Source organism: Calonectris borealis, chromosome 2 (assembly GCF_964195595.1).
Source record: "Calonectris borealis chromosome 2, bCalBor7.hap1.2, whole genome shotgun sequence".
NCBI lineage: Eukaryota > Metazoa > Chordata > Aves > Procellariiformes > Procellariidae > Calonectris > Calonectris borealis.
Genome location: NC_134313.1, coordinates 120,525,089 through 120,551,103, shown reverse-complemented (window position 1 = coordinate 120,551,103; position 26,015 = coordinate 120,525,089). Strand labels below are relative to the sequence as shown.

Below are 26,015 nucleotides of genomic sequence, written 5' to 3'. Positions count from 1 at the left end.
GGAGGCGAGGGGACGGGACTCACCGCCGCCCGGAGGAGCGCCGCCAAGCCGGCCAGCGGGAGCAGGAGCCGCAGCATGACGGACGGCGGCGGGTGGGCGGGCGCTCCTCAGTGCTACCTTAAGGGCAGGGTGGCTGCACGCTGTCCCAACTCCAAGACCGGCCCCAGCACCGCCTTTAGGCGGCCCAGCTCGGCCCCGCTTTCCCCACCCCCGACTTTCCCCACGGCCGCGCACACCCTCTCCGGGGCGGGGCCGGACCGGCTTCCCCCGCCCACCGACCCGACACCTCCCCCGGCCCCGGCCCCGCCGCTCCGCTCTCCCCGTGGCGGCGACGTGGTGGCCGGGCGGCGGCCGAAGGCGCAGCCATGTGGCTGGCGCTGGCGGCGCTGCTGGCGGCGGCGGGGGCGCAGTACGAGCGCTACAGCTTCCGCAGCTTCCCGCGGGACGAGCTCATGCCGCTCGAGTCCGCCTACCGCTACGGCCTGGACCAGTACAGCACCGAGAACTGGCCCGAGAGCGTCAACTACCTGGAGGTCAGCATGCGGCTCTACCGCCTGCTGCGCGACAGCGAGGCCTTCTGCCACCGCAACTGCAGCGCCGCCGGGCAGCCCCCCGCCGCCGCCCACGCCGCCGCCGCCGCCGCCGGGGGAGCGCTGGCCGAGCTGCGCCTCCTGGCCGGGGTGCTGCGGCGGGCCCAGTGCCTGCGGCGCTGCAAGCAGGGGCTGCCCGCCTTCCGCCAGGCCCAGCCCGGCCGCGACCTGCTCGAGGACTTCCAGCGGCGCGAGCCCTACAAGTACCTGCAGTTCGCCTACTTCAAGGTGAGGCCCGGCCCTGCCTCCTCCTCCCCTCCCGTCCCATCTCTCTGCCCTGCCTCGGCTCCCCCCGCTAAGTCTCGCCCGGTGCTGTGTCACCCTCCAGCCAAGCCAAGCCAAGCGTGCGAGGGGACAGCGTGGCGTGTCCCTGCACAGCCTTCGTGGACGCGCTTGCCCCGGGCCACCAAGGCGCCAAAAGCCTCCTCCCGTCACCACCTCTCGCCTGGCCCTCGCAGCAGCTCACTCTGGGACGCAGCCTCGGTCCCCAGCGCCTCCTCCACACCACTGCAGCCGCCAATCGCCCTCCCCCCCGCTCAGTTCTCCCTCTCCGGGCTCGGGACCCCCACTCCCTGCCCTCCCCCGCGCTGCCCACCCTGCACTTCCTCATCTTCTCCCTGGCAGCTCTTCCAGCCCCTTCCTCCCACCCACCTCGTCTGACCCACAGCGGGACCACCGCGGGCCTTCTCTTTCCCCCTGCTTGCCCACGCAGTACCGTCCGGCTCCCTCTGCACCGGTTTTCCCACAGCTCATCCAGCACGTCCCCTCGATCAGCCCCTCCGGTTCTTCCCAGACCCCCGGCCGCTGGACCCTGCCTCCTTCTCCTGGAGCTGGGCTGTTCCTAGCCCTGCCCCTCTCATCGTTCCGTCCGCCTTGCTTTCTTCTCACCTCCTCTGAAACCTTTTGGACCCCCTTCGCCTCACCGCTCCGCTAGTGCAAGCGCTCTTCGCTGCTTCCTCTCCCTCGGCCTCTCCATCTTCCTCGCTCGCTCTCTTCTGCTCCAGGTCTGTCAAGTGCGGCAGCCCCCAGGCTGTGACTCGCAGATCGCCTGATACCTGCAAAAGTCCCCTTTGGTTACAGCCGCGGGAAGGAAGAAAGCGAAAATCGGCTGCTGAGGTGTGGCACTCGCGCTGGCCCTGCAAGGGGAGCTGCTTTTTGCTCTTGGGTCAGCCAAGACTGGGGACGCCTCCTTGAAGAGATTGCATGCTGGCTTTCTAGCTTCTGGTCGTCCTTCTGTCCAGGACCTGACTGACCATTTTCTCCCTCCTTCTCATCTTCATCTTCTGTCTCCCGCAGCATTCTCCTAGAGAAGCTGGCGGCTCACGGCTTAGACAGGCGTACTCTTTGCTGGGTCAAAAACTGGCTGGACGGCCGAGCCCAGAGAGTTGTGGTGAACGGAGTTAAATCCAGTTGGCGGCCGGTCACGAGCGGTGTTCCCCAGGGCTCCGTTTTGGGGCCAGTCCTGTTCAATATCTTTATCAACGATCTGGATGAGGGGATTGAGTGCTCCCTCAGTAAGGTTGCAGATGACACCAAGTTGGGCGGGAGCGTTGACCTGCTCGAGGGTAGGAAGGCTCTGCAGAGGGACCTGGACAGGCTGGCTGGCTGGGCCGAGGTCAATTGTACGAGGTTCAACAAGGCCAAGTGCCGGGTCCTGTGCTTGAGTCCCAACAAGGCCATGCGACGCTACAGGCTTGGGGCCGAGTGGCTGGAAAGCTGCCGGCTAGAAAAGGACCTGGGGGTGCTGGTTGAGAGGCGGCTGAACATGAGCCAGCAGTGTGCCCCGGTGGCCAAGGCGGCCAAGAGCCTCCTGGCCTGTATCAGAAATAGGGTGGCCAGCAGGAGTAGGGAAGTGATCGTGCCCCTGCAGTCGGCACTGGTGGGGCCGCACCTCGACTACTGTGCTCAGTTTTGGGCCCCTCACTACAAGAAGGACGTTGAGTTGCTGGAGCGTGTCCAGAGAAGGGCCAGGAAGCTGGGGAAGGGTCTGGAGAACCAGTCTCACGCGGAGCGGCTGAGGGAACTGGGACGGTTTAGTGTGGAGGAGGCTGAGGGGAGACCTTGTTGCCCTCTCCAACTACCTGGAAGGAGGTTGTAGTGAGGTGGGCGTTGGTCTCTTCCCCCAAGTAACTAGCGATGGGCCGAGAGGAAGTTGCGCCAAGGGAGGTTTGGATTGGATATGGGGAAAAAATTCTTTGCTGAAAGAGTGGTCAAGCATTGGAACAGGCTGCCCAGGGAAGTGGTTGAGTCCCCATCCCTGGAAGTATTTAAAAGACGTGTAGGTGTGGCGCTTAGGGCCACGGTTTAGTGGGCATGGTGGCATTGGGTTGACGGTTGGACTCGATGATCTTGGAGGTCTTCTCCAACCTTAACGATTCTATGATATGATTCTATGGTTCTGTTCTCTAAATCGAGGTCCGTCCCTCGCGCTATCCCCTCAGATACTGCGATTCCTTGCGTTTCCACTAAATGGGACATCTGGCGGGGGGCAGGGAGAAAACAAGCGGAACGCTTTGGTTTGATTGAACCCTTGAAGTTTTTTTTCCAGTTACCCTTTTGCCCCGCCTTCCTCTTTTTCCCATCCCTGTGTAGGCGAATAACCTTCCAAAAGCTATTGCAGCAGCTCACACGTTTCTTCTGAAGCAGCCAGATGATGAAATGATGCAAAGAAGTACGGCCCACTAGAAGAGCATCCCTGATGCTGAGGAGCACATGAAAGACTTGGAGACAAAACCTGAGGAGGTATGCTTCTTATTCAGAGTCTGGCCTTTTGGAACTCCCTTCTCTTACTGCTCTTCTTGGGTGAGATTCAAGGATCCCATTTGCTTACGTGGTCTCAGTTGTTCCTCTTCTTTGCTGCCCTCGCCTCCCAGCGCCTCCCAGCACGCCACACGCTCCGTCCGGGCCAGGCCCGGGGACTGGCCCCGGCTCCTCAGAGGGGACGCAGGAAGCCCCCCCGCCACCTTGGCTGGGCAGAAAGCCCTCGCACACCTCCACCCACCCCACCCCAAGGAGGTGGCAGATGCCCCTCCCGCTCTAGAGGCCAGCAGCAGAGGCGCTGACGCTGCAGGCCCCCCCGCCGGCGGGACAAAAAGCAGGGGGGAGGTGGCCCTTCAGCCATTTCCACCGCCGCGGGCAATTTCCCCGTGGTCTGCGAGGAGGCTTTAGAAGGAGGACGATGACACCCAGGCCAGGAGAGGAGGGGGAAAATCCCCCACAGGGAAAGGGGCAGAGGGCAAAAGGGGTGTCCCGGGGCAGTCTCCCATCCCAGCAGGAGCCGGGGCCGCCCCTGCTTAGCTCCCCTGATTGGGCCCCCTGGGGGTAGTGTGACGCCACACTGACCCCCGCCAGCACCCCTGACAGCGACGCCCTTAAGCCCCCCGCCCCGCCCCCACCCCACTTGCCCACCACCCACTTGCCCCCTCTCCTGGTTCCGGCTGGGACAGGGTTAACTTTCTTCCCAGTAGCCTGCGGGCTGTGCTGTGGTTTGGGGTCGCTGGGAAAGGAGCGTTGATGGCCCATTGATGCTTTGGCTCTTGCTGGGTGATGCTTGCACCGGGAGGGGGGAGCACAGCCGGGGTGGTGGACCCAGCTGGCCAATGGGGTATTCTATACCATGTGACATCACGCTCAGTAGAAAAACCAGTTGTGTGGGGGGGGGGCTCGCCCCCCGTTCGTGACACGCGGTCGGCGGTCGGTGAGCGGTTGTGTTGTGCATTGCCTGTTTTGTGTATTCTGTTATTGTTGTTGTTCTCATTGTTATTATTACTGTTCTACTTAGTTTTATTTCAATTATTAAACTGTTTTTATCTCAACCCGGGAGCTTTCCTACTTGTGCCCTCCCGATTCTCTCCCCCATCCCACCGGGGGGGGGTGATCGAGCGGCTGCGTGGCGTTTATTTTTGCTGGCTGGGGTTAAACCACGACACCCCCCCACGCCCTCACCCTGCACAGCCTCCGTGGACGCGCTTGCCCCGGGCCACCAAGGCGCCAAAAGCCTCCTCCCGTCACCACCTCTCGCCTGGCCCTCGCAGCAGCTCACTCTGGGACGCAGCCTCGGTCCCCAGCGCCTCCTCCACACCACTGCAGCCGCCAATCGCCCTCCCCCCCGCTCAGTTCTCCCCCTCCGGGCTCGGGACCCCCACTCCCTGCCCTCCCCCGCGCTGCCCACCCTGCACTTCCTCATCTTCTCCCTGGCAGCTCTTCCAGCCCCTTCCTCCCACCCACCTCGTCTGACCCACAGCGGGACCACCGCGGGCCTTCTCTTTCCCCCTGCTTGCCCACGCAGTACCGTCCGGCTCCCGCTGCACCGGTTTTCCCACAGCTCATCCAGCACGTCCCCTCGATCAGCCCCTCCGGTTCTTCCCAGACCCCCGGCCGCTGGACCCTGCCTCCTTCTCCTGGAGCTGGGCTGTTCCTAGCCCTGCCCCTCTCATCGTTCCGTCCGCCTTGCTTTCTTCTCACCTTCTCTGAAACCTTTTGGACCCCCTTCGCCTCACCGCTCCGCTAGTGCAAGCGCTCTTCGCTGCTTCCTCTCCCTCGGCCTCTCCATCTTCCTCGCTCGCTCTCTTCTGCTCCAGGTCTGTCAAGTGCGGCAGCCCCCAGGCTGTGACTCGCAGATCGCCTGATACCTGCAAAAGTCCCCTTTGGTTACAGCCGCGGGAAGGAAGAAAGCGAAAATCGGCTGCTGAGGTGTGGCACTCGCGCTGGCCCTGCAAGGGGAGCTGCTTTTTGCTCTTGGGTCGGCCAAGACTGGGGACGCCTCCTTGAAGAGATTGCATGCTGGCTTTCTAGCTTCTGGTCGTCCTTCTGTCCAGGATCGGACTGACCATTTTCTCCCTCCTTCTCATCTTCATCTTCTGTTCTCTAAATCAAGGTGCGTCCCTCGTGCCATCCCCTCAGATACTGCGATTACTTGCGTTTCCACTGAATGGGACATCTGGCGCGGGACGGGGAGAAAACAAGCTGAACTCTTCAGTTCGATTGAAACCTTGAAGTTTTTTTTCCTTATTACCCTTTTGCCCCGCCTTCCTCTTTTTCCCATCGCTGTGTAGGCGAATAACCTTTCAAAAGCTATTGCAGCAGCTCACACATTTCTTCTGAAGCATCCAGACCATGAAATGATGCAAAGAAATATGGTCTACTAAAAGAGCATCCCTGATGCTGAGGAGCACATGAAAGACTTGGAGACAAAACCTTATGAGGTAGGCTTTTTATTCACAGTTCGGTCTTTTGGAAGTCTTCTCTTCTTTCTATTCTTGGTTGAGATTCCATTTGCTTACATGTTCTCAGTTCTTCCTCTTCTTTCCCTCTTTTTGTCTTCCTCCATCATCTCTCTTCTGCCTTCTTCTTGCATTCCGTAATTCTCACCTCTTGTGCTTATCACTGTTCCATAAGTCACAGTACATAACAGACAGCGGCATACCTGAAAGCTACTACATGCAGATCACTACTGGAGCTAAGCAGATGCACAGAGTTATTCACATGCACAAGTGCTGTAGCAGCACTGCTTCATATAACTCAGATATTTGGGGTTAAGATTCCATTGAAAATCTGTATCAAAACCTGTGCTTTAGAATCACACTGTTCCCTCTGTCCAGCAGCTTTTTCTGTAGACTTGAAATAGAACTACATACTCTGCTCTCTAGGAAATACCTGGTAAAATCCATTAGTCATCTGTATTTGTTGTTCTCATATTAATTGGATAACAGCTTATAAAGTAGCCCAGAAATGCAGAGACGTAATTTGCTTGTGTCTCTGGCTTTAAGTGCTGGCTGGAATTGAACACTACTGTGTCTGGAAACTCCACTGTTCTTGTAAAAGACACTTCTGGTCATTTCATTTGGCCAATTGTTTTTAGTTAGTGTCGTGATTTAACCCTAGTCGGCAATTAAGCACCACGCAGCCACTTGCTCACCCTCCCCCCACCCCAGTGGGATGGAAGACAGGATCATAAAGGCAGAAGTAAGAAAACTCGTGGGTTGCGATTAGAACAGTTTAATACTTAAAATCAGAAGAAGAACACAACAACAACAGCAATAATAAATTGTAATAAAGAGGAAAAAACATAAGAGAGAGGAACAAAACCAAGGAAAAAGAAGTGATCAACCACTTACCACCCGCTGACCATTGCCCAGCCAGTCCCTGAGCAGCAGTGACTGCCCCCCGGCCAACTCCCCCCAGCTTATATACTGAGCATGATGTCATATGGTATGGAATATCCCTTTGGTTAGTTTGGGTCACCTGTCCTGGCTGTGCCCCCTCCCAGCTTCTTGTGCACCTGGTAGAGCATGGGAAGCTGAAAAGTCCTTGACTCACATAAACACTACTTAGCAACAACTCAAACATCAGTGTGTTATCAACATTATTTTCATACTAAATCCAAACCACAGCACTATACCAGCTACTACGAAGAAAATAAACTCCATCCTAGCCAAACCAGGACAGTTGGCTTCAGCGTTCTTCAAGTTAGGAGTTGTCAGAGATGAAAACAGGGGAAGGGGCCTTTGCTGTTCTTTTGCCTTGGTCAGAGACTTGCTGCACAAGATCAGATAACTTGCTTTCACCTGCCAAATGTGGCTAACAGAGAAACTAAGGCTTTCTGTTTGGTGTTGTTGTCTAATGCGATATATCCTGAAAAAGCTTGTAATTCTTTGATGGAAGGTTTTCTCGGAATATATCTTCTTGAAGAGAACATCACCTCTAGTCCTACCCCACTGTACCAAGCTTTTGTAGACCTTCAGAGTTTTGTAAGTCTCAGCCATAACCAAGTGCCCCTCTTCTAATACCATCAAATTTGGTGAGTATTGGTTCTCCATTCCTCTTACCCATCAACTTCAGAGTTTTGTAAGTCTCAGCCATAACCCCACCCCTCAGAGACCATCCTTACTGTCATTCAACCTTCCCTTTGATAAAGGTCTCCCATGAGGCTGTGCCACTTTTCACACAGCTTTAACCACCTGTGCATCATTCAGTTGGGACATCTATGAAGATTATACTGACACTCTGCTTCAAACTCGAGGCATAAACCACAAGGGATGGCTCCCGCAGCAACTGCAACGACCAAGGATTTGCCCAGGCCCCTGGTCAGGCAGCGGTACGGCGTGCCTCAGGGCAAAGCAGCAACAAGAGACTCGGTGCTGAACCTGGGTAGAACGGGAAAAACTCCTCTCCCTCCTCTCACACACCACAGGAAGAGCAAGTTTTCCCTTGGGATCCGCTAATGGAGTCTGGCCGTCAGGTAACTGCACCTCCATTTCCGTCGCCCCCCCACCCCCCCCTCCCCGCCATGGGTTGCTCAACGAGGCCTCCTAATACATTCTTCCTCCGAGCGGAGCCTCGCCGCTGGAAGGAGCGCAGCCGGCAGCGCCGTTTCGGCCCGCACGTCCAGCGGGCAGCCACCCCGGCGATCACCCCCCGAAGCAGGCGGCACAGCTCACCGCCCGGGCTCAAGGGCAGGCACCGCCAGCCCTCCCTCAACAAAAACAGCGAGGGCGAGGGCCCGGCGCGGCGGCCGGGAGCGGGCAGGCCTGCCCAGGAGAAGGAGCCGGCTCCCGCCGCCGCCGCACCTGCCCCGGCAGCTCCCCCCTCGGCGCAGCCACAGGCCCCGCACCTGCGCCCCGAGCAACACCGCCCACGAACCGCTAATGAGCTGAAGAGGGACCAAAGTTAATCCTCGTCCCCCCTGGAAGGAGGCCCCCTCCAGCCGGCAGCCATGCCGCCCGGCGGCCCCCCGCGCCTCTCAGAGCTCGGGGCCGCCCCCTCCAGCCGGCAGCCATGCCGCCCGGCGCCGCCGCGGAGCAGGGGCCCTTAGGGGAGGGGGAGGCGAGGGGACGGGACTCACCGCCGCCCGGAGGAGCGCCGCCAAGCCGGCCAGCGGGAGCAGGAGCCGCAGCATGACGGACGGCGGCGGGTGGGCGGGCGCTCCTCAGTGCTACCTTAAGGGCAGGGTGGCTGCACGCTGTCCCAACTCCAAGACCGGCCCCAGCACCGCCTTTAGGCGGCCCAGCTCGGCCCCGCTTTCCCCACCCCCGACTTTCCCCACGGCCGCGCACACCCTCTCCGGGGCGGGGCCGGACCGGCTTCCCCCGCCCACCGACCCGACACCTCCCCCGGCCCCGGCCCCGCCGCTCCGCTCTCCCCGTGGCGGCGACGTGGTGGCCGGGCGGCGGCCGAAGGCGCAGCCATGTGGCTGGCGCTGGCGGCGCTGCTGGCGGCGGCGGGGGCGCAGTACGAGCGCTACAGCTTCCGCAGCTTCCCGCGGGACGAGCTCATGCCGCTCGAGTCCGCCTACCGCTACGGCCTGGACCAGTACAGCACCGAGAACTGGCCCGAGAGCGTCAACTACCTGGAGGTCAGCATGCGGCTCTACCGCCTGCTGCGCGACAGCGAGGCCTTCTGCCACCGCAACTGCAGCGCCGCCGGGCAGCCCCCCGCCGCCGCCCACGCCGCCGCCGCCGCCGCCGGGGGAGCGCTGGCCGAGCTGCGCCTCCTGGCCGGGGTGCTGCGGCGGGCCCAGTGCCTGCGGCGCTGCAAGCAGGGGCTGCCCGCCTTCCGCCAGGCCCAGCCCGGCCGCGACCTGCTCGAGGACTTCCAGCGGCGCGAGCCCTACAAGTACCTGCAGTTCGCCTACTTCAAGGTGAGGCCCGGCCCTGCCTCCTCCTCCCCTCCCGTCCCATCTCTCTGCCCTGCCTCGGCTCCCCCCGCTAAGTCTCGCCCGGTGCTGTGTCACCCTCCAGCCAAGCCAAGCCAAGCGTGCGAGGGGACAGCGTGGCGTGTCCCTGCACAGCCTTCGTGGACGCGCTTGCCCCGGGCCACCAAGGCGCCAAAAGCCTCCTCCCGTCACCACCTCTCGCCTGGCCCTCGCAGCAGCTCACTCTGGGACGCAGCCTCGGTCCCCAGCGCCTCCTCCACACCACTGCAGCCGCCAATCGCCCTCCCCCCCGCTCAGTTCTCCCTCTCCGGGCTCGGGACCCCCACTCCCTGCCCTCCCCCGCGCTGCCCACCCTGCACTTCCTCATCTTCTCCCTGGCAGCTCTTCCAGCCCCTTCCTCCCACCCACCTCGTCTGACCCACAGCGGGACCACCGCGGGCCTTCTCTTTCCCCCTGCTTGCCCACGCAGTACCGTCCGGCTCCCTCTGCACCGGTTTTCCCACAGCTCATCCAGCACGTCCCCTCGATCAGCCCCTCCGGTTCTTCCCAGACCCCCGGCCGCTGGACCCTGCCTCCTTCTCCTGGAGCTGGGCTGTTCCTAGCCCTGCCCCTCTCATCGTTCCGTCCGCCTTGCTTTCTTCTCACCTCCTCTGAAACCTTTTGGACCCCCTTCGCCTCACCGCTCCGCTAGTGCAAGCGCTCTTCGCTGCTTCCTCTCCCTCGGCCTCTCCATCTTCCTCGCTCGCTCTCTTCTGCTCCAGGTCTGTCAAGTGCGGCAGCCCCCAGGCTGTGACTCGCAGATCGCCTGATACCTGCAAAAGTCCCCTTTGGTTACAGCCGCGGGAAGGAAGAAAGCGAAAATCGGCTGCTGAGGTGTGGCACTCGCGCTGGCCCTGCAAGGGGAGCTGCTTTTTGCTCTTGGGTCAGCCAAGACTGGGGACGCCTCCTTGAAGAGATTGCATGCTGGCTTTCTAGCTTCTGGTCGTCCTTCTGTCCAGGACCTGACTGACCATTTTCTCCCTCCTTCTCATCTTCATCTTCTGTCTCCCGCAGCATTCTCCTAGAGAAGCTGGCGGCTCACGGCTTAGACAGGCGTACTCTTTGCTGGGTCAAAAACTGGCTGGACGGCCGAGCCCAGAGAGTTGTGGTGAACGGAGTTAAATCCAGTTGGCGGCCGGTCACGAGCGGTGTTCCCCAGGGCTCCGTTTTGGGGCCAGTCCTGTTCAATATCTTTATCAACGATCTGGATGAGGGGATTGAGTGCTCCCTCAGTAAGGTTGCAGATGACACCAAGTTGGGCGGGAGCGTTGACCTGCTCGAGGGTAGGAAGGCTCTGCAGAGGGACCTGGACAGGCTGGCTGGCTGGGCCGAGGTCAATTGTACGAGGTTCAACAAGGCCAAGTGCCGGGTCCTGTGCTTGAGTCCCAACAAGGCCATGCGACGCTACAGGCTTGGGGCCGAGTGGCTGGAAAGCTGCCGGCTAGAAAAGGACCTGGGGGTGCTGGTTGAGAGGCGGCTGAACATGAGCCAGCAGTGTGCCCCGGTGGCCAAGGCGGCCAAGAGCCTCCTGGCCTGTATCAGAAATAGGGTGGCCAGCAGGAGTAGGGAAGTGATCGTGCCCCTGCAGTCGGCACTGGTGGGGCCGCACCTCGACTACTGTGCTCAGTTTTGGGCCCCTCACTACAAGAAGGACGTTGAGTTGCTGGAGCGTGTCCAGAGAAGGGCCAGGAAGCTGGGGAAGGGTCTGGAGAACCAGTCTCACGCGGAGCGGCTGAGGGAACTGGGACGGTTTAGTGTGGAGGAGGCTGAGGGGAGACCTTGTTGCCCTCTCCAACTACCTGGAAGGAGGTTGTAGTGAGGTGGGCGTTGGTCTCTTCCCCCAAGTAACTAGCGATGGGCCGAGAGGAAGTTGCGCCAAGGGAGGTTTGGATTGGATATGGGGAAAAAATTCTTTGCTGAAAGAGTGGTCAAGCATTGGAACAGGCTGCCCAGGGAAGTGGTTGAGTCCCCATCCCTGGAAGTATTTAAAAGACGTGTAGGTGTGGCGCTTAGGGCCACGGTTTAGTGGGCATGGTGGCATTGGGTTGACGGTTGGACTCGATGATCTTGGAGGTCTTCTCCAACCTTAACGATTCTATGATATGATTCTATGGTTCTGTTCTCTAAATCGAGGTCCGTCCCTCGCGCTATCCCCTCAGATACTGCGATTCCTTGCGTTTCCACTAAATGGGACATCTGGCGGGGGGCAGGGAGAAAACAAGCGGAACGCTTTGGTTTGATTGAACCCTTGAAGTTTTTTTTCCAGTTACCCTTTTGCCCCGCCTTCCTCTTTTTCCCATCCCTGTGTAGGCGAATAACCTTCCAAAAGCTATTGCAGCAGCTCACACGTTTCTTCTGAAGCAGCCAGATGATGAAATGATGCAAAGAAGTACGGCCCACTAGAAGAGCATCCCTGATGCTGAGGAGCACATGAAAGACTTGGAGACAAAACCTGAGGAGGTATGCTTCTTATTCAGAGTCTGGCCTTTTGGAACTCCCTTCTCTTACTGCTCTTCTTGGGTGAGATTCAAGGATCCCATTTGCTTACGTGGTCTCAGTTGTTCCTCTTCTTTGCTGCCCTCGCCTCCCAGCGCCTCCCAGCACGCCACACGCTCCGTCCGGGCCAGGCCCGGGGACTGGCCCCGGCTCCTCAGAGGGGACGCAGGAAACCCCCCCGCCACCTTGGCTGGGCAGAAAGGCCTCGCACACCTCCACCCACCCCACCCCAAGGAGGTGGCAGATGCCCCTCCCGCTCTAGAGGCCAGCAGCAGAGGCGCTGACGCTGCAGGCCCCCCCGCCGGCGGGACAAAAAGCAGGGGGGAGGTGGCCCTTCAGCCATTTCCACCGCCGCGGGCAATTTCCCCGTGGTCTGCGAGGAGGCTTTAGAAGGAGGACGATGACACCCAGGCCAGGAGAGGAGGGGGAAAATCCCCCACAGGGAAAGGGGCGGAGGGCAAAAGGGGTGTCCCGGGGCAGTCTCCCATCCCAGCAGCAGCCGGGGCCGCCCCTGCTTAGCTCCCCTGATTGGGCCCCCTGGGGGTAGTGTGACGCCACACTGACCCCCGCCGGCACCCCTGCCACCGACGCCCTTAAGCCCCCCGCCCCGCCCCCACCCCACTTGCCCACCACCCACTTGCCCCCTCTCCTGGTTCCGGCTGCGACAGCGTTAACTTTCTTCCCAGTAGCCTGGGGGCTGTGCTGTGGTTTGGGGTCGCTGGGAAAGGAGCGTTGATGGCCCATTGATGCTTTGGCTGTTGCTGGGTGATGCTTGCACCGGGAGGGGGGAGCACAGCCGGGGTGGTGGACCCAGCTGGCCAATGGGGTATTCTATACCATGTGACATCACGCTCAGTATAAAAACCAGGTGGGGGGGGGGGGGGGGGTGGGGGGGCTCGCCCCCCGTTCGTGACACGCCGTCGGCGGTCGGTGAGCGGCTGTGTTGTGCATTGCCTGTTTTGTGTATTCTGTTATTGTTGTTGTTCTCATTGTTATTATTACTGTTCTACTTAGTTTTATTTCAATTATTAAACTGTTTTTATCTCAACCCGGGAGCTTTCCTACTTGTGCCCTCCCGATTCTCTCCCCCATCCCACCGGGGGGGGGTGATCGAGCGGCTGCGTGGCGTTTATTTTTGCTGGCTGGGGTTAAACCACGACACCCCCCCACGCCCTCACCCTGCACAGCCTCCGTGGACGCGCTTGCCCCGGGCCACCAAGGCGCCAAAAGCCTCCTCCCGTCACCACCTCTCGCCTGGCCCTCGCAGCAGCTCACTCTGGGACGCAGCCTCGGTCCCCAGCGCCTCCTCCACACCACTGCAGCCGCCAATCGCCCTCCCCCCCGCTCAGTTCTCCCCCTCCGGGCTCGGGACCCCCACTCCCTGCCCTCCCCCGCGCTGCCCACCCTGCACTTCCTCATCTTCTCCCTGGCAGCTCTTCCAGCCCCTTCCTCCCACCCACCTCGTCTGACCCACAGCGGGACCACCGCGGGCCTTCTCTTTCCCCCTGCTTGCCCACGCAGTACCGTCCGGCTCCCTCTGCACCGGTTTTCCCACAGCTCATCCAGCACGTCCCCTCGATCAGCCCCTCCGGTTCTTCCCAGACCCCCGGCCGCTGGACCCTGCCTCCTTCTCCTGGAGCTGGGCTGTTCCTAGCCCTGCCCCTCTCATCGTTCCGTCCGCCTTGCTTTCTTCTCACCTTCTCTGAAACCTTTTGGACCCCCTTCGCCTCACCGCTCCGCTAGTGCAAGCGCTCTTCGCTGCTTCCTCTCCCTCGGCCTCTCCATCTTCCTCGCTCGCTCTCTTCTGCTCCAGGTCTGTCAAGTGCGGCAGCCCCCAGGCTGTGACTCGCAGATCGCCTGATACCTGCAAAAGTCCCCTTTGGTTACAGCCGCGGGAAGGAAGAAAGCGAAAATCGGCTGCTGAGGTGTGGCACTCGCGCTGGCCCTGCAAGGGGAGCTGCTTTTTGCTCTTGGGTCAGCCAAGACTGGGGACGCCTCCTTGAAGAGATTGCATGCTGGCTTTCTAGCTTCTGGTCGTCCTTCTGTCCAGGACCTGACTGACCATTTTCTCCCTCCTTCTCATCTTCATCTTCTGTCTCCCGCAGCATTCTCCTAGAGAAGCTGGCGGCTCACGGCTTAGACAGGCGTACTCTTTGCTGGGTCAAAAACTGGCTGGACGGCCGAGCCCAGAGAGTTGTGGTGAACGGAGTTAAATCCAGTTGGCGGCCGGTCACGAGCGGTGTTCCCCAGGGCTCCGTTTTGGGGCCAGTCCTGTTCAATATCTTTATCAACGATCTGGATGAGGGGATTGAGTGCTCCCTCAGTAAGGTTGCAGATGACACCAAGTTGGGCGGGAGCGTTGACCTGCTCGAGGGTAGGAAGGCTCTGCAGAGGGACCTGGACAGGCTGGCTGGCTGGGCCGAGGTCAATTGTACGAGGTTCAACAAGGCCAAGTGCCGGGTCCTGTGCTTGAGTCCCAACAAGGCCATGCGACGCTACAGGCTTGGGGCCGAGTGGCTGGAAAGCTGCCGGCTAGAAAAGGACCTGGGGGTGCTGGTTGAGAGGCGGCTGAACATGAGCCAGCAGTGTGCCCCGGTGGCCAAGGCGGCCAAGAGCCTCCTGGCCTGTATCAGAAATAGGGTGGCCAGCAGGAGTAGGGAAGTGATCGTGCCCCTGCAGTCGGCACTGGTGGGGCCGCACCTCGACTACTGTGCTCAGTTTTGGGCCCCTCACTACAAGAAGGACATTGAGTTGCTGGAGCGTGTCCAGAGAAGGGCCAGGAAGCTGGGGAAGGGTCTGGAGAACCAGTCTCACGCGGAGCGGCTGAGGGAACTGGGACGGTTTAGTGTGGAGGAGGCTGAGGGGAGACCTTGTTGCCCTCTCCAACTACCTGGAAGGAGGTTGTAGTGAGGTGGGCGTTGGTCTCTTCCCCCAAGTAACTAGCGATGGGCCGAGAGGAAGTTGCGCCAAGGGAGGTTTGGATTGGATATGGGGAAAAAATTCTTTGCTGAAAGAGTGGTCAAGCATTGGAACAGGCTGCCCAGGGAAGTGGTTGAGTCCCCATCCCTGGAAGTATTTAAAAGACGTGTAGGTGTGGCGCTTAGGGCCACGGTTTAGTGGGCATGGTGGCATTGGGTTGACGGTTGGACTCGATGATCTTGGAGGTCTTCTCCAACCTTAACGATTCTATGATATGATTCTATGGTTCTGTTCTCTAAATCGAGGTCCGTCCCTCGCGCTATCCCCTCAGATACTGCGATTCCTTGCGTTTCCACTAAATGGGACATCTGGCGGGGGGCAGGGAGAAAACAAGCGGAACGCTTTGGTTTGATTGAACCCTTGAAGTTTTTTTTCCAGTTACCCTTTTGCCCCGCCTTCCTCTTTTTCCCATCCCTGTGTAGGCGAATAACCTTCCAAAAGCTATTGCAGCAGCTCACACGTTTCTTCTGAAGCAGCCAGATGATGAAATGATGCAAAGAAGTACGGCCCACTAGAAGAGCATCCCTGATGCTGAGGAGCACATGAAAGACTTGGAGACAAAACCTGAGGAGGTATGCTTCTTATTCAGAGTCTGGCCTTTTGGAACTCCCTTCTCTTACTGCTCTTCTTGGGTGAGATTCAAGGATCCCATTTGCTTACGTGGTCTCAGTTGTTCCTCTTCTTTGCTGCCCTCGCCTCCCAGCGCCTCCCAGCACGCCACACGCTCCGTCCGGGCCAGGCCCGGGGACTGGCCCCGGCTCCTCAGAGGGGACGCAGGAAGCCCCCCCGCCACCTTGGCTGGGCAGAAAGGCCTCGCACACCTCCACCCACCCCACCCCAAGGAGGTGGCAGATGCCCCTCCCGCTCTAGAGGCCAGCAGCAGAGGCGCTGACGCTGCAGGCCCCCCCGCCGGCGGGACAAAAAGCAGGGGGGAGGTGGCCCTTCAGCCATTTCCACCGCCGCGGGCAATTTCCCCGTGGTCTGCGAGGAGGCTTTAGAAGGAGGACGATGACACCCAGGCCAGGAGAGGAGGGGGAAAATCCCCCGAAGGGAAAGGGGCAGAGGGCAAAAGGGGTGTCCCGGGGCAGTCTCCCATCCCAGCAGTAGCCGGGGCCGCCCCTGCTTAGCTCCCCTGCTTGGGCCCCCTGGGGGTAGTGTGACGCCACACTGACCCCCGCCGGCACCCCTGCCACCGACGCCCTTAAGCCCCCCGCCCCGCCCCCACCCCACTTGCCCACCACCCACTTGCCCCCTCTCCTGGTTCCGGCTGCGACAGGGTTAACTTTCTTCCCAGTAGCCTGCGGGCTGTGCTGTGGTTTGGGGTCGCTGGGAAAGGAGCGTTGATGGCCCATTGATGCTTTGGCTGTTGCTGGGTGATGCTTGCACCGGGAGGGGGGAGCACAGCCGGGGTGGTGGACCCAGCTGGCCAATGGGGTATTCTATACCATGTGACATCACGCTCAGTATAAAAACCAGGTGGGGGGGGGGGGGGGGGGGGGGGGGGCTCGCCCCCCGTTCGTGACACGCGGTCGGCGGTCGGTGAGCGGCTGTGTTGTGCATTGCCTGTTTTGTGTATTCTGTTATTGTTGTTGTTCTCATTGTTATTATTACTGTTCTACTTAGTTTTATTTCAATTATTAAACTGTTTTTAGCTCAACCCGGGAGCTTTCCTACTTGTGCCCTCCCGATTCTCTCCCCCATCCCACCGGGGGGGGGTGATCGAGCGGCTGCGTGGCGTTTATTTTTGCTGGCTGGGGTTAAACCACGACACCCCCCCACGCCCTCACCCTGCACAGCCTCCGTGGACGCGCTTGCCCCGGGCCACCAAGGCGCCAAAAGCCTCCTCCCGTCACCACCTCTCGCCTGGCCCTCGCAGCAGCTCACTCTGGGACGCAGCCTCGGTCCCCAGCGCCTCCTCCACACCACTGCAGCCGCCAATCGCCCTCCCCCCCGCTCAGTTCTCCCCCTCCGGGCTCGGGACCCCCACTCCCTGCCCTCCCCCGCGCTGCCCACCCTGCACTTCCTCATCTTCTCCCTGGCAGCTCTTCCAGCCCCTTCCTCCCACCCACCTCGTCTGACCCACAGCGGGACCACCGCGGGCCTTCTCTTTCCCCCTGCTTGCCCACGCAGTACCGTCCGGCTCCCGCTGCACCGGTTTTCCCACAGCTCATCCAGCACGTCCCCTCGATCAGCCCCTCCGGTTCTTCCCAGACCCCCGGCCGCTGGACCCTGCCTCCTTCTCCTGGAGCTGGGCTGTTCCTAGCCCTGCCCCTCTCATCGTTCCGTCCGCCTTGCTTTCTTCTCACCTTCTCTGAAACCTTTTGGACCCCCTTCGCCTCACCGCTCCGCTAGTGCAAGCGCTCTTCGCTGCTTCCTCTCCCTCGGCCTCTCCATCTTCCTCGCTCGCTCTCTTCTGCTCCAGGTCTGTCAAGTGCGGCAGCCCCCAGGCTGTGACTCGCAGATCGCCTGATACCTGCAAAAGTCCCCTTTGGTTACAGCCGCGGGAAGGAAGAAAGCGAAAATCGGCTGCTGAGGTGTGGCACTCGCGCTGGCCCTGCAAGGGGAGCTGCTTTTTGCTCTTGGGTCAGCCAAGACTGGGGACGCCTCCTTGAAGAGATTGCATGCTGGCTTTCTAGCTTCTGGTCGTCCTTCTGTCCAGGACCTGACTGACCATTTTCTCCCTCCTTCTCATCTTCATCTTCTGTCTCCCGCAGCATTCTCCTAGAGAAGCTGGCGGCTCACGGCTTAGACAGGCGTACTCTTTGCTGGGTCAAAAACTGGCTGGACGGCCGGCCGAGCCCAGAGAGTTGTGGTGAACGGAGTTAAATCCAGTTGGCGGCCGGTCACGAGCGGTGTTCCCCAGGGCTCCGTTTTGGGGCCAGTCCTGTTCAATATCTTTATCAACGATCTGGATGAGGGGATTGAGTGCTCCCTCAGTAAGGTTGCAGATGACACCAAGTTGGGCGGGAGCGTTGACCTGCTCGAGGGTAGGAAGGCTCTGCAGAGGGACCTGGACAGGCTGGCTGGATGGGCCGAGGTCAATTGTACGAGGTTCAACAAGGCCAAGTGCCGGGTCCTGTGCTTGAGTCCCAACAAGGCCATGCGACGCTACAGGCTTGGGGCCGAGTGGCTGGAAAGCTGCCGGCTAGAAAAGGACCTGGGGGTGCTGGTTGAGAGGCGGCTGAACATGAGCCAGCAGTGTGCCCCGGTGGCCAAGGCGGCCAAGAGCCTCCTGGCCTGTATCAGAAATAGGGTGGCCAGCAGGAGTAGGGAAGTGATCGTGCCCCTGCAGTCGGCACTGGTGGGGCCGCACCTCGAATCCTGTGCTCAGTTTTGGGCCCCTCACTACAAGAAGGACGTTGAGTTGCTGGAGCGTGTCCAGAGAAGGGCCAGGAAGCTGGGGAAGGGTCTGGAGAACCAGTCTCACGCGGAGCGGCTGAGGGAACTGGGACGGTTTAGTGTGGAGGAGGCTGAGGGGAGACCTTGTTGCCCTCTCCAACTACCTGGAAGGAGGTTGTAGTGAGGTGGGCGTTGGTCTCTTCCCCCAAGTAACTAGCGATGGGCCGAGAGGAAGTTGCGCCAAGGGAGGTTTGGATTGGATATGGGGAAAAAATTCTTTGCTGAAAGAGTGGTCAAGCATTGGAACAGGCTGCCCAGGGAAGTGGTTGAGTCCCCATCCCTGGAAGTATTTAAAAGACGTGTAGGTGTGGCGCTTAGGGCCACGGTTTAGTGGGCATGGTGGCATTGGGTTGACGGTTGGACTCGATGATCTTGGAGGTCTTCTCCAACCTTAACGATTCTATGATATGATTCTATGGTTCTGTTCTCTAAATCGAGGTCCGTCCCTCGCGCTATCCCCTCAGATACTGCGATTCCTTGCGTTTCCACTAAATGGGACATCTGGCGGGGGGCAGGGAGAAAACAAGCGGAACGCTTTGGTTTGATTGAACCCTTGAAGTTTTTTTTCCAGTTACCCTTTTGCCCCGCCTTCCTCTTTTTCCCATCCCTGTGTAGGCGAATAACCTTCCAAAAGCTATTGCAGCAGCTCACACGTTTCTTCTGAAGCAGCCAGATGATGAAATGATGCAAAGAAGTACGGCCCACTAGAAGAGCATCCCTGATGCTGAGGAGCACATGAAAGACTTGGAGACAAAACCTGAGGAGGTATGCTTCTTATTCAGAGTCTGGCCTTTTGGAACTCCCTTCTCTTACTGCTCTTCTTGGGTGAGATTCAAGGATCCCATTTGCTTACGTGGTCTCAGTTGTTCCTCTTCTTTGCTGCCCTCGCCTCCCAGCGCCTCCCAGCACGCCACACGCTCCGTCCGGGCCAGGCCCGGGGACTGGCCCCGGCTCCTCAGAGGGGACGCAGGAAGCCCCCCCGCCACCTTGGCTGGGCAGAAAGGCCTCGCACACCTCCACCCACCCCACCCCAAGGAGGTGGCAGATGCCCCTCCCGCTCTAGAGGCCAGCAGCAGAGGCGCTGACGCTGCAGGCCCCCCCGCCGGCGGGACAAAAAGCAGGGGGGAGGTGGCCCTTCAGCCATTTCCACCGCCGCGGGCAATTTCCCCGTGGTCTGCGAGGAGGCTTTAGAAGGAGGACGATGACACCCAGGCCAGGAGAGGAGGGGGAAAATCCCCCGAAGGGAAAGGGGCAGAGGGCAAAAGGGGTGTCCCGGGGCAGTCTCCCATCCCAGCAGTAGCCGGGGCCGCCCCTGCTTAGCTCCCCTGCTTGGGCCCCCTGGGGGTAGTGTGACGCCACACTGACCCCCGCCGGCACCCCTGCCACCGACGCCCTTAAGCCCCCCGCCCCGCCCCCACCCCACTTGCCCACCACCCACTTGCCCCCTCTCCTGGTTCCGGCTGCGACAGGGTTAACTTTCTTCCCAGTAGCCTGCGGGCTGTGCTGTGGTTTGGGGTCGCTGGGAAAGGAGCGTTGATGGCCCATTGATGCTTTGGCTCTTGCTGGGTGATGCTTGCACCGGGAGGGGGGAGCACAGCCGGGGTGGTGGACCCAGCTGGCCAATGGGGTATTCTATACCATGTGACATCACGCTCAGTATAAAAACCAGGTGGGGGGGGGGGGGGGGGGGGGGGGGCTCGCCCCCCGTTCGTGACACGCGGTCGGCGGTCGGTGAGCGGCTGTGTTGTGCATTGCCTGTTTTGTGTATTCTGTTATTGTTGTTGTTCTCATTGTTATTATTACTGTTCTACTTAGTTTTATTTCAATTATTAAACTGTTTTTAGCTCAACCCGGGAGCTTTCCTACTTGTGCCCTCCCGATTCTCTCCCCCATCCCACCGGGGGGGGGTGATCGAGCGGCTGCGTGGCGTTTATTTTTGCTGGCTGGGGTTAAACCACGACACCCCCCCACGCCCTCACCCTGCACAGCCTCCGTGGACGCGCTTGCCCCGGGCCACCAAGGCGCCAAAAGCCTCCTCCCGTCACCACCTCTCGCCTGGCCCTCGCAGCAGCTCACTCTGGGACGCAGCCTCGGTCCCCAGCGCCTCCTCCACACCACTGCAGCCGCCAATCGCCCTCCCCCCCGCTCAGTTCTCCCCCTCCGGGCTCGGGACCCCCACTCCCTGCCCTCCCCCGCGCTGCCCACCCTGCACTTCCTCATCTTCTCCCTGGCAGCTCTTCCAGCCCCTTCCTCCCACCCACCTCGTCTGACCCACAGCGGGACCACCGCGGGCCTTCTCTTTCCCCCTGCTTGCCCACGCAGTACCGTCCGGCTCCCTCTGCACCGGTTTTCCCACAGCTCATCCAGCACGTCCCCTCGATCAGCCCCTCCGGTTCTTCCCAGACCCCCGGCCGCTGGACCCTGCCTCCTTCTCCTGGAGCTGGGCTGTTCCTAGCCCTGCCCCTCTCATCGTTCCGTCCGCCTTGCTTTCTTCTCACCTTCTCTGAAACCTTTTGGACCCCCTTCGCCTCACCGCTCCGCTAGTGCAAGCGCTCTTCGCTGCTTCCTCTCCCTCGGCCTCTCCATCTTCCTCGCTCGCTCTCTTCTGCTCCAGGTCTGTCAAGTGCGGCAGCCCCCAGGCTGTGACTCGCAGATCGCCTGATACCTGCAAAAGTCCCCTTTGGTTACAGCCGCGGGAAGGAAGAAAGCGAAAATCGGCTGCTGAGGTGTGGCACTCGCGCTGGCCCTGCAAGGGGAGCTGCTTTTTGCTCTTGGGTCAGCCAAGACTGGGGACGCCTCCTTGAAGAGATTGCATGCTGGCTTTCTAGCTTCTGGTCGTCCTTCTGTCCAGGACCTGACTGACCATTTTCTCCCTCCTTCTCATCTTCATCTTCTGTCTCCCGCAGCATTCTCCTAGAGAAGCTGGCGGCTCACGGCTTAGACAGGCGTACTCTTTGCTGGGTCAAAAACTGGCTGGACGGCCGGCCGAGCCCAGAGAGTTGTGGTGAACGGAGTTAAATCCAGTTGGCGGCCGGTCACGAGCGGTGTTCCCCAGGGCTCCGTTTTGGGGCCAGTCCTGTTCAATATCTTTATCAACGATCTGGATGAGGGGATTGAGTGCTCCCTCAGTAAGGTTGCAGATGACACCAAGTTGGGCGGGAGCGTTGACCTGCTCGAGGGTAGGAAGGCTCTGCAGAGGGACCTGGACAGGCTGGCTGGATGGGCCGAGGTCAATTGTACGAGGTTCAACAAGGCCAAGTGCCGGGTCCTGTGCTTGAGTCCCAACAAGGCCATGCGACGCTACAGGCTTGGGGCCGAGTGGCTGGAAAGCTGCCGGCTAGAAAAGGACCTGGGGGTGCTGGTTGAGAGGCGGCTGAACATGAGCCAGCAGTGTGCCCCGGTGGCCAAGGCGGCCAAGAGCCTCCTGGCCTGTATCAGAAATAGGGTGGCCAGCAGGAGTAGGGAAGTGATCGTGCCCCTGCAGTCGGCACTGGTGGGGCCGCACCTCGAATCCTGTGCTCAGTTTTGGGCCCCTCACTACAAGAAGGACGTTGAGTTGCTGGAGCGTGTCCAGAGAAGGGCCAGGAAGCTGGGGAAGGGTCTGGAGAACCAGTCTCACGCGGAGCGGCTGAGGGAACTGGGACGGTTTAGTGTGGAGGAGGCTGAGGGGAGACCTTGTTGCCCTCTCCAACTACCTGGAAGGAGGTTGTAGTGAGGTGGGCGTTGGTCTCTTCCCCCAAGTAACTAGCGATGGGCCGAGAGGAAGTTGCGCCAAGGGAGGTTTGGATTGGATATGGGGAAAAAATTCTTTGCTGAAAGAGTGGTCAAGCATTGGAACAGGCTGCCCAGGGAAGTGGTTGAGTCCCCATCCCTGGAAGTATTTAAAAGACGTGTAGGTGTGGCGCTTAGGGCCACGGTTTAGTGGGCATGGTGGCATTGGGTTGACGGTTGGACTCGATGATCTTGGAGGTCTTCTCCAACCTTAACGATTCTATGATATGATTCTATGGTTCTGTTCTCTAAATCGAGGTCCGTCCCTCGCGCTATCCCCTCAGATACTGCGATTCCTTGCGTTTCCACTAAATGGGACATCTGGCGGGGGGCAGGGAGAAAACAAGCGGAACGCTTTGGTTTGATTGAACCCTTGAAGTTTTTTTTCCAGTTACCCTTTTGCCCCGCCTTCCTCTTTTTCCCATCCCTGTGTAGGCGAATAACCTTCCAAAAGCTATTGCAGCAGCTCACACGTTTCTTCTGAAGCAGCCAGATGATGAAATGATGCAAAGAAGTACGGCCCACTAGAAGAGCATCCCTGATGCTGAGGAGCACATGAAAGACTTGGAGACAAAACCTGAGGAGGTATGCTTCTTATTCAGAGTCTGGCCTTTTGGAACTCCCTTCTCTTACTGCTCTTCTTGGGTGAGATTCAAGGATCCCATTTGCTTACGTGGTCTCAGTTGTTCCTCTTCTTTGCTGCCCTCGCCTCCCAGCGCCTCCCAGCACGCCACACGCTCCGTCCGGGCCAGGCCCGGGGACTGGCCCCGGCTCCTCAGAGGGGACGCAGGAAGCCCCCCCGCCACCTTGGCTGGGCAGAAAGGCCTCGCACACCTCCACCCACCCCACCCCAAGGAGGTGGCAGATGCCCCTCCCGCTCTAGAGGCCAGCAGCAGAGGCGCTGACGCTGCAGGCCCCCCCGCCGGCGGGACAAAAAGCAGGGGGGAGGTGGCCCTTCAGCCATTTCCACCGCCGCGGGCAATTTCCCCGTGGTCTGCGAGGAGGCTTTAGAAGGAGGACGATGACACCCAGGCCAGGAGAGGAGGGGGAAAATCCCCCGAAGGGAAAGGGGCAGAGGGCAAAAGGGGTGTCCCGGGGCAGTCTCCCATCCCAGCAGTAGCCGGGGCCGCCCCTGCTTAGCTCCCCTGATTGGGCCCCCTGGGGGTAGTGTGACGCCACACTGACTCCCGCCGGCACCCCTGCCACCGACGCCCTTAAGCCCCCCGCCCCGCCCCCACCCCACTTGCCCACCACCCACTTGCCCCCTCTCCTGGTTCCGGCTGCGACAGGGTTAACTTTCTTCCCAGTAGCCTGCGGGCTGTGCTGTGGTTTGGGGTCGCTGGGAAAGGAGCGTTGATGGCCCATTGATGCTTTGGCTGTTGCTGGGTGATGCTTGCACCGGGAGGGGGGAGCACAGCCGGGGTGGTGGACCCAGCTGGCCAATGGGGTATTCTATACCATGTGACATCACGCTCAGTATAAAAACCAGGTGGGGGGGGGGGGGGGGGGGGGGGCTCGCCCCCCGTTCGTGACACGCGGTCGGCGGTCGGTGAGCGGCTGTGTTGTGCATTGCCTGTTTTGTGTATTCTGTTATTGTTGTTGTTCTCATTGTTATTATTACTGTTCTACTTAGTTTTATTTCAATTATTAAACTGTTTTTAGCTCAACCCGGGAGCTTTCCTACTTGTGCCCTCCCGATTCTCTCCCCCATCCCACCGGGGGGGGGTGATCGAGCGGCTGCGTGGCGTTTATTTTTGCTGGCTGGGGTTAAACCACGACACCCCCCCACGCCCTCACCCTGCACAGCCTCCGTGGACGCGCTTGCCCCGGGCCACCAAGGCGCCAAAAGCCTCCTCCCGTCACCACCTCTCGCCTGGCCCTCGCAGCAGCTCACTCTGGGACGCAGCCTCGGTCCCCAGCGCCTCCTCCACACCACTGCAGCCGCCAATCGCCCTCCCCCCCGCTCAGTTCTCCCCCTCCGGGCTCGGGACCCCCACTCCCTGCCCTCCCCCGCGCTGCCCACCCTGCACTTCCTCATCTTCTCCCTGGCAGCTCTTCCAGCCCCTTCCTCCCACCCACCTCGTCTGACCCACAGCGGGACCACCGCGGGCCTTCTCTTTCCCCCTGCTTGCCCACGCAGTACCGTCCGGCTCCCGCTGCACCGGTTTTCCCACAGCTCATCCAGCACGTCCCCTCGATCAGCCCCTCCGGTTCTTCCCAGACCCCCGGCCGCTGGACCCTGCCTCCTTCTCCTGGAGCTGGGCTGTTCCTAGCCCTGCCCCTCTCATCGTTCCGTCCGCCTTGCTTTCTTCTCACCTTCTCTGAAACCTTTTGGACCCCCTTCGCCTCACCGCTCCGCTAGTGCAAGCGCTCTTCGCTGCTTCCTCTCCCTCGGCCTCTCCATCTTCCTCGCTCGCTCTCTTCTGCTCCAGGTCTGTCAAGTGCGGCAGCCCCCAGGCTGTGACTCGCAGATCGCCTGATACCTGCAAAAGTCCCCTTTGGTTACAGCCGCGGGAAGGAAGAAAGCGAAAATCGGCTGCTGAGGTGTGGCACTCGCGCTGGCCCTGCAAGGGGAGCTGCTTTTTGCTCTTGGGTCAGCCAAGACTGGGGACGCCTCCTTGAAGAGATTGCATGCTGGCTTTCTAGCTTCTGGTCGTCCTTCTGTCCAGGACCTGACTGACCATTTTCTCCCTCCTTCTCATCTTCATCTTCTGTCTCCCGCAGCATTCTCCTAGAGAAGCTGGCGGCTCACGGCTTAGACAGGCGTACTCTTTGCTGGGTCAAAAACTGGCTGGACGGCCGGCCGAGCCCAGAGAGTTGTGGTGAACGGAGTTAAATCCAGTTGGCGGCCGGTCACGAGCGGTGTTCCCCAGGGCTCCGTTTTGGGGCCAGTCCTGTTCAATATCTTTATCAACGATCTGGATGAGGGGATTGAGTGCTCCCTCAGTAAGGTTGCAGATGACACCAAGTTGGGCGGGAGCGTTGACCTGCTCGAGGGTAGGAAGGCTCTGCAGAGGGACCTGGACAGGCTGGCTGGATGGGCCGAGGTCAATTGTACGAGGTTCAACAAGGCCAAGTGCCGGGTCCTGTGCTTGAGTCCCAACAAGGCCATGCGACGCTACAGGCTTGGGGCCGAGTGGCTGGAAAGCTGCCGGCTAGAAAAGGACCTGGGGGTGCTGGTTGAGAGGCGGCTGAACATGAGCCAGCAGTGTGCCCCGGTGGCCAAGGCGGCCAAGAGCCTCCTGGCCTGTATCAGAAATAGGGTGGCCAGCAGGAGTAGGGAAGTGATCGTGCCCCTGCAGTCGGCACTGGTGGGGCCGCACCTCGAATCCTGTGCTCAGTTTTGGGCCCCTCACTACAAGAAGGACGTTGAGTTGCTGGAGCGTGTCCAGAGAAGGGCCAGGAAGCTGGGGAAGGGTCTGGAGAACCAGTCTCACGCGGAGCGGCTGAGGGAACTGGGACGGTTTAGTGTGGAGGAGGCTGAGGGGAGACCTTGTTGCCCTCTCCAACTACCTGGAAGGAGGTTGTAGTGAGGTGGGCGTTGGTCTCTTCCCCCAAGTAACTAGCGATGGGCCGAGAGGAAGTTGCGCCAAGGGAGGTTTGGATTGGATATGGGGAAAAAATTCTTTGCTGAAAGAGTGGTCAAGCATTGGAACAGGCTGCCCAGGGAAGTGGTTGAGTCCCCATCCCTGGAAGTATTTAAAAGACGTGTAGGTGTGGCGCTTAGGGCCACGGTTTAGTGGGCATGGTGGCATTGGGTTGACGGTTGGACTCGATGATCTTGGAGGTCTTCTCCAACCTTAACGATTCTATGATATGATTCTATGGTTCTGTTCTCTAAATCGAGGTCCGTCCCTCGCGCTATCCCCTCAGATACTGCGATTCCTTGCGTTTCCACTAAATGGGACATCTGGCGGGGGCAGGGAGAAAACAAGCGGAACGCTTTGGTTTGATTGAACCCTTGAAGTTTTTTTTCCAGTTACCCTTTTGCCCCCGCCTTCCTCTTTTTCCCATCCCTGTGTAGGCGAATAACCTTCCAAAAGCTATTGCAGCAGCTCACACGTTTCTTCTGAAGCAGCCAGATGATG

General features: G+C 60.0%; 4 protein-coding genes across 4 annotated transcripts in view; 2 read left to right on the top strand and 2 right to left on the bottom strand.

The window, feature by feature from the left end:
* The window catches only part of GLB1 (galactosidase beta 1), an 88,920-nt gene extending 88,825 nt beyond the window's left edge, over positions 1–95 (bottom strand). Inside the window, exon 1 of the mRNA XM_075143158.1 lies at positions 24–95. Coding sequence (XP_074999259.1) covers positions 24–77 — 54 coding nt within the window. The 5' untranslated portion in view covers positions 78–95. The remainder of the gene's footprint in view (positions 1–23) is intronic.
* Positions 1–95, bottom strand: part of TMPPE (transmembrane protein with metallophosphoesterase domain) — a 53,043-nt gene extending 52,948 nt beyond the window's left edge. The window contains exon 1 of the mRNA XM_075143162.1: positions 24–95. The gene's annotated coding sequence lies outside the window, so the exon portion shown is untranslated. The remainder of the gene's footprint in view (positions 1–23) is intronic.
* Positions 96–354: 259 nt separating this feature from the next.
* On the top strand, positions 355–8,262 carry LOC142078386 (cartilage-associated protein-like). Its single transcript, XM_075140849.1, is given in 3 exon segments — positions 355–818; positions 5,645–5,851; positions 7,783–8,262. Coding segments are annotated over 3 exon segments (1,140 nt in total). The 5' UTR covers positions 355–365.
* Positions 8,263–8,764: 502 nt separating this feature from the next.
* LOC142078385 (cartilage-associated protein-like) overlaps positions 8,765–26,015 on the top strand; it is a 35,962-nt gene continuing 18,711 nt past the window's right edge. The window contains 2 exon segments of the mRNA XM_075140848.1: positions 8,765–9,228; positions 11,593–11,802. Coding sequence (XP_074996949.1) covers positions 8,776–9,228; positions 11,593–11,802 — 663 coding nt within the window. The 5' untranslated portion in view covers positions 8,765–8,775.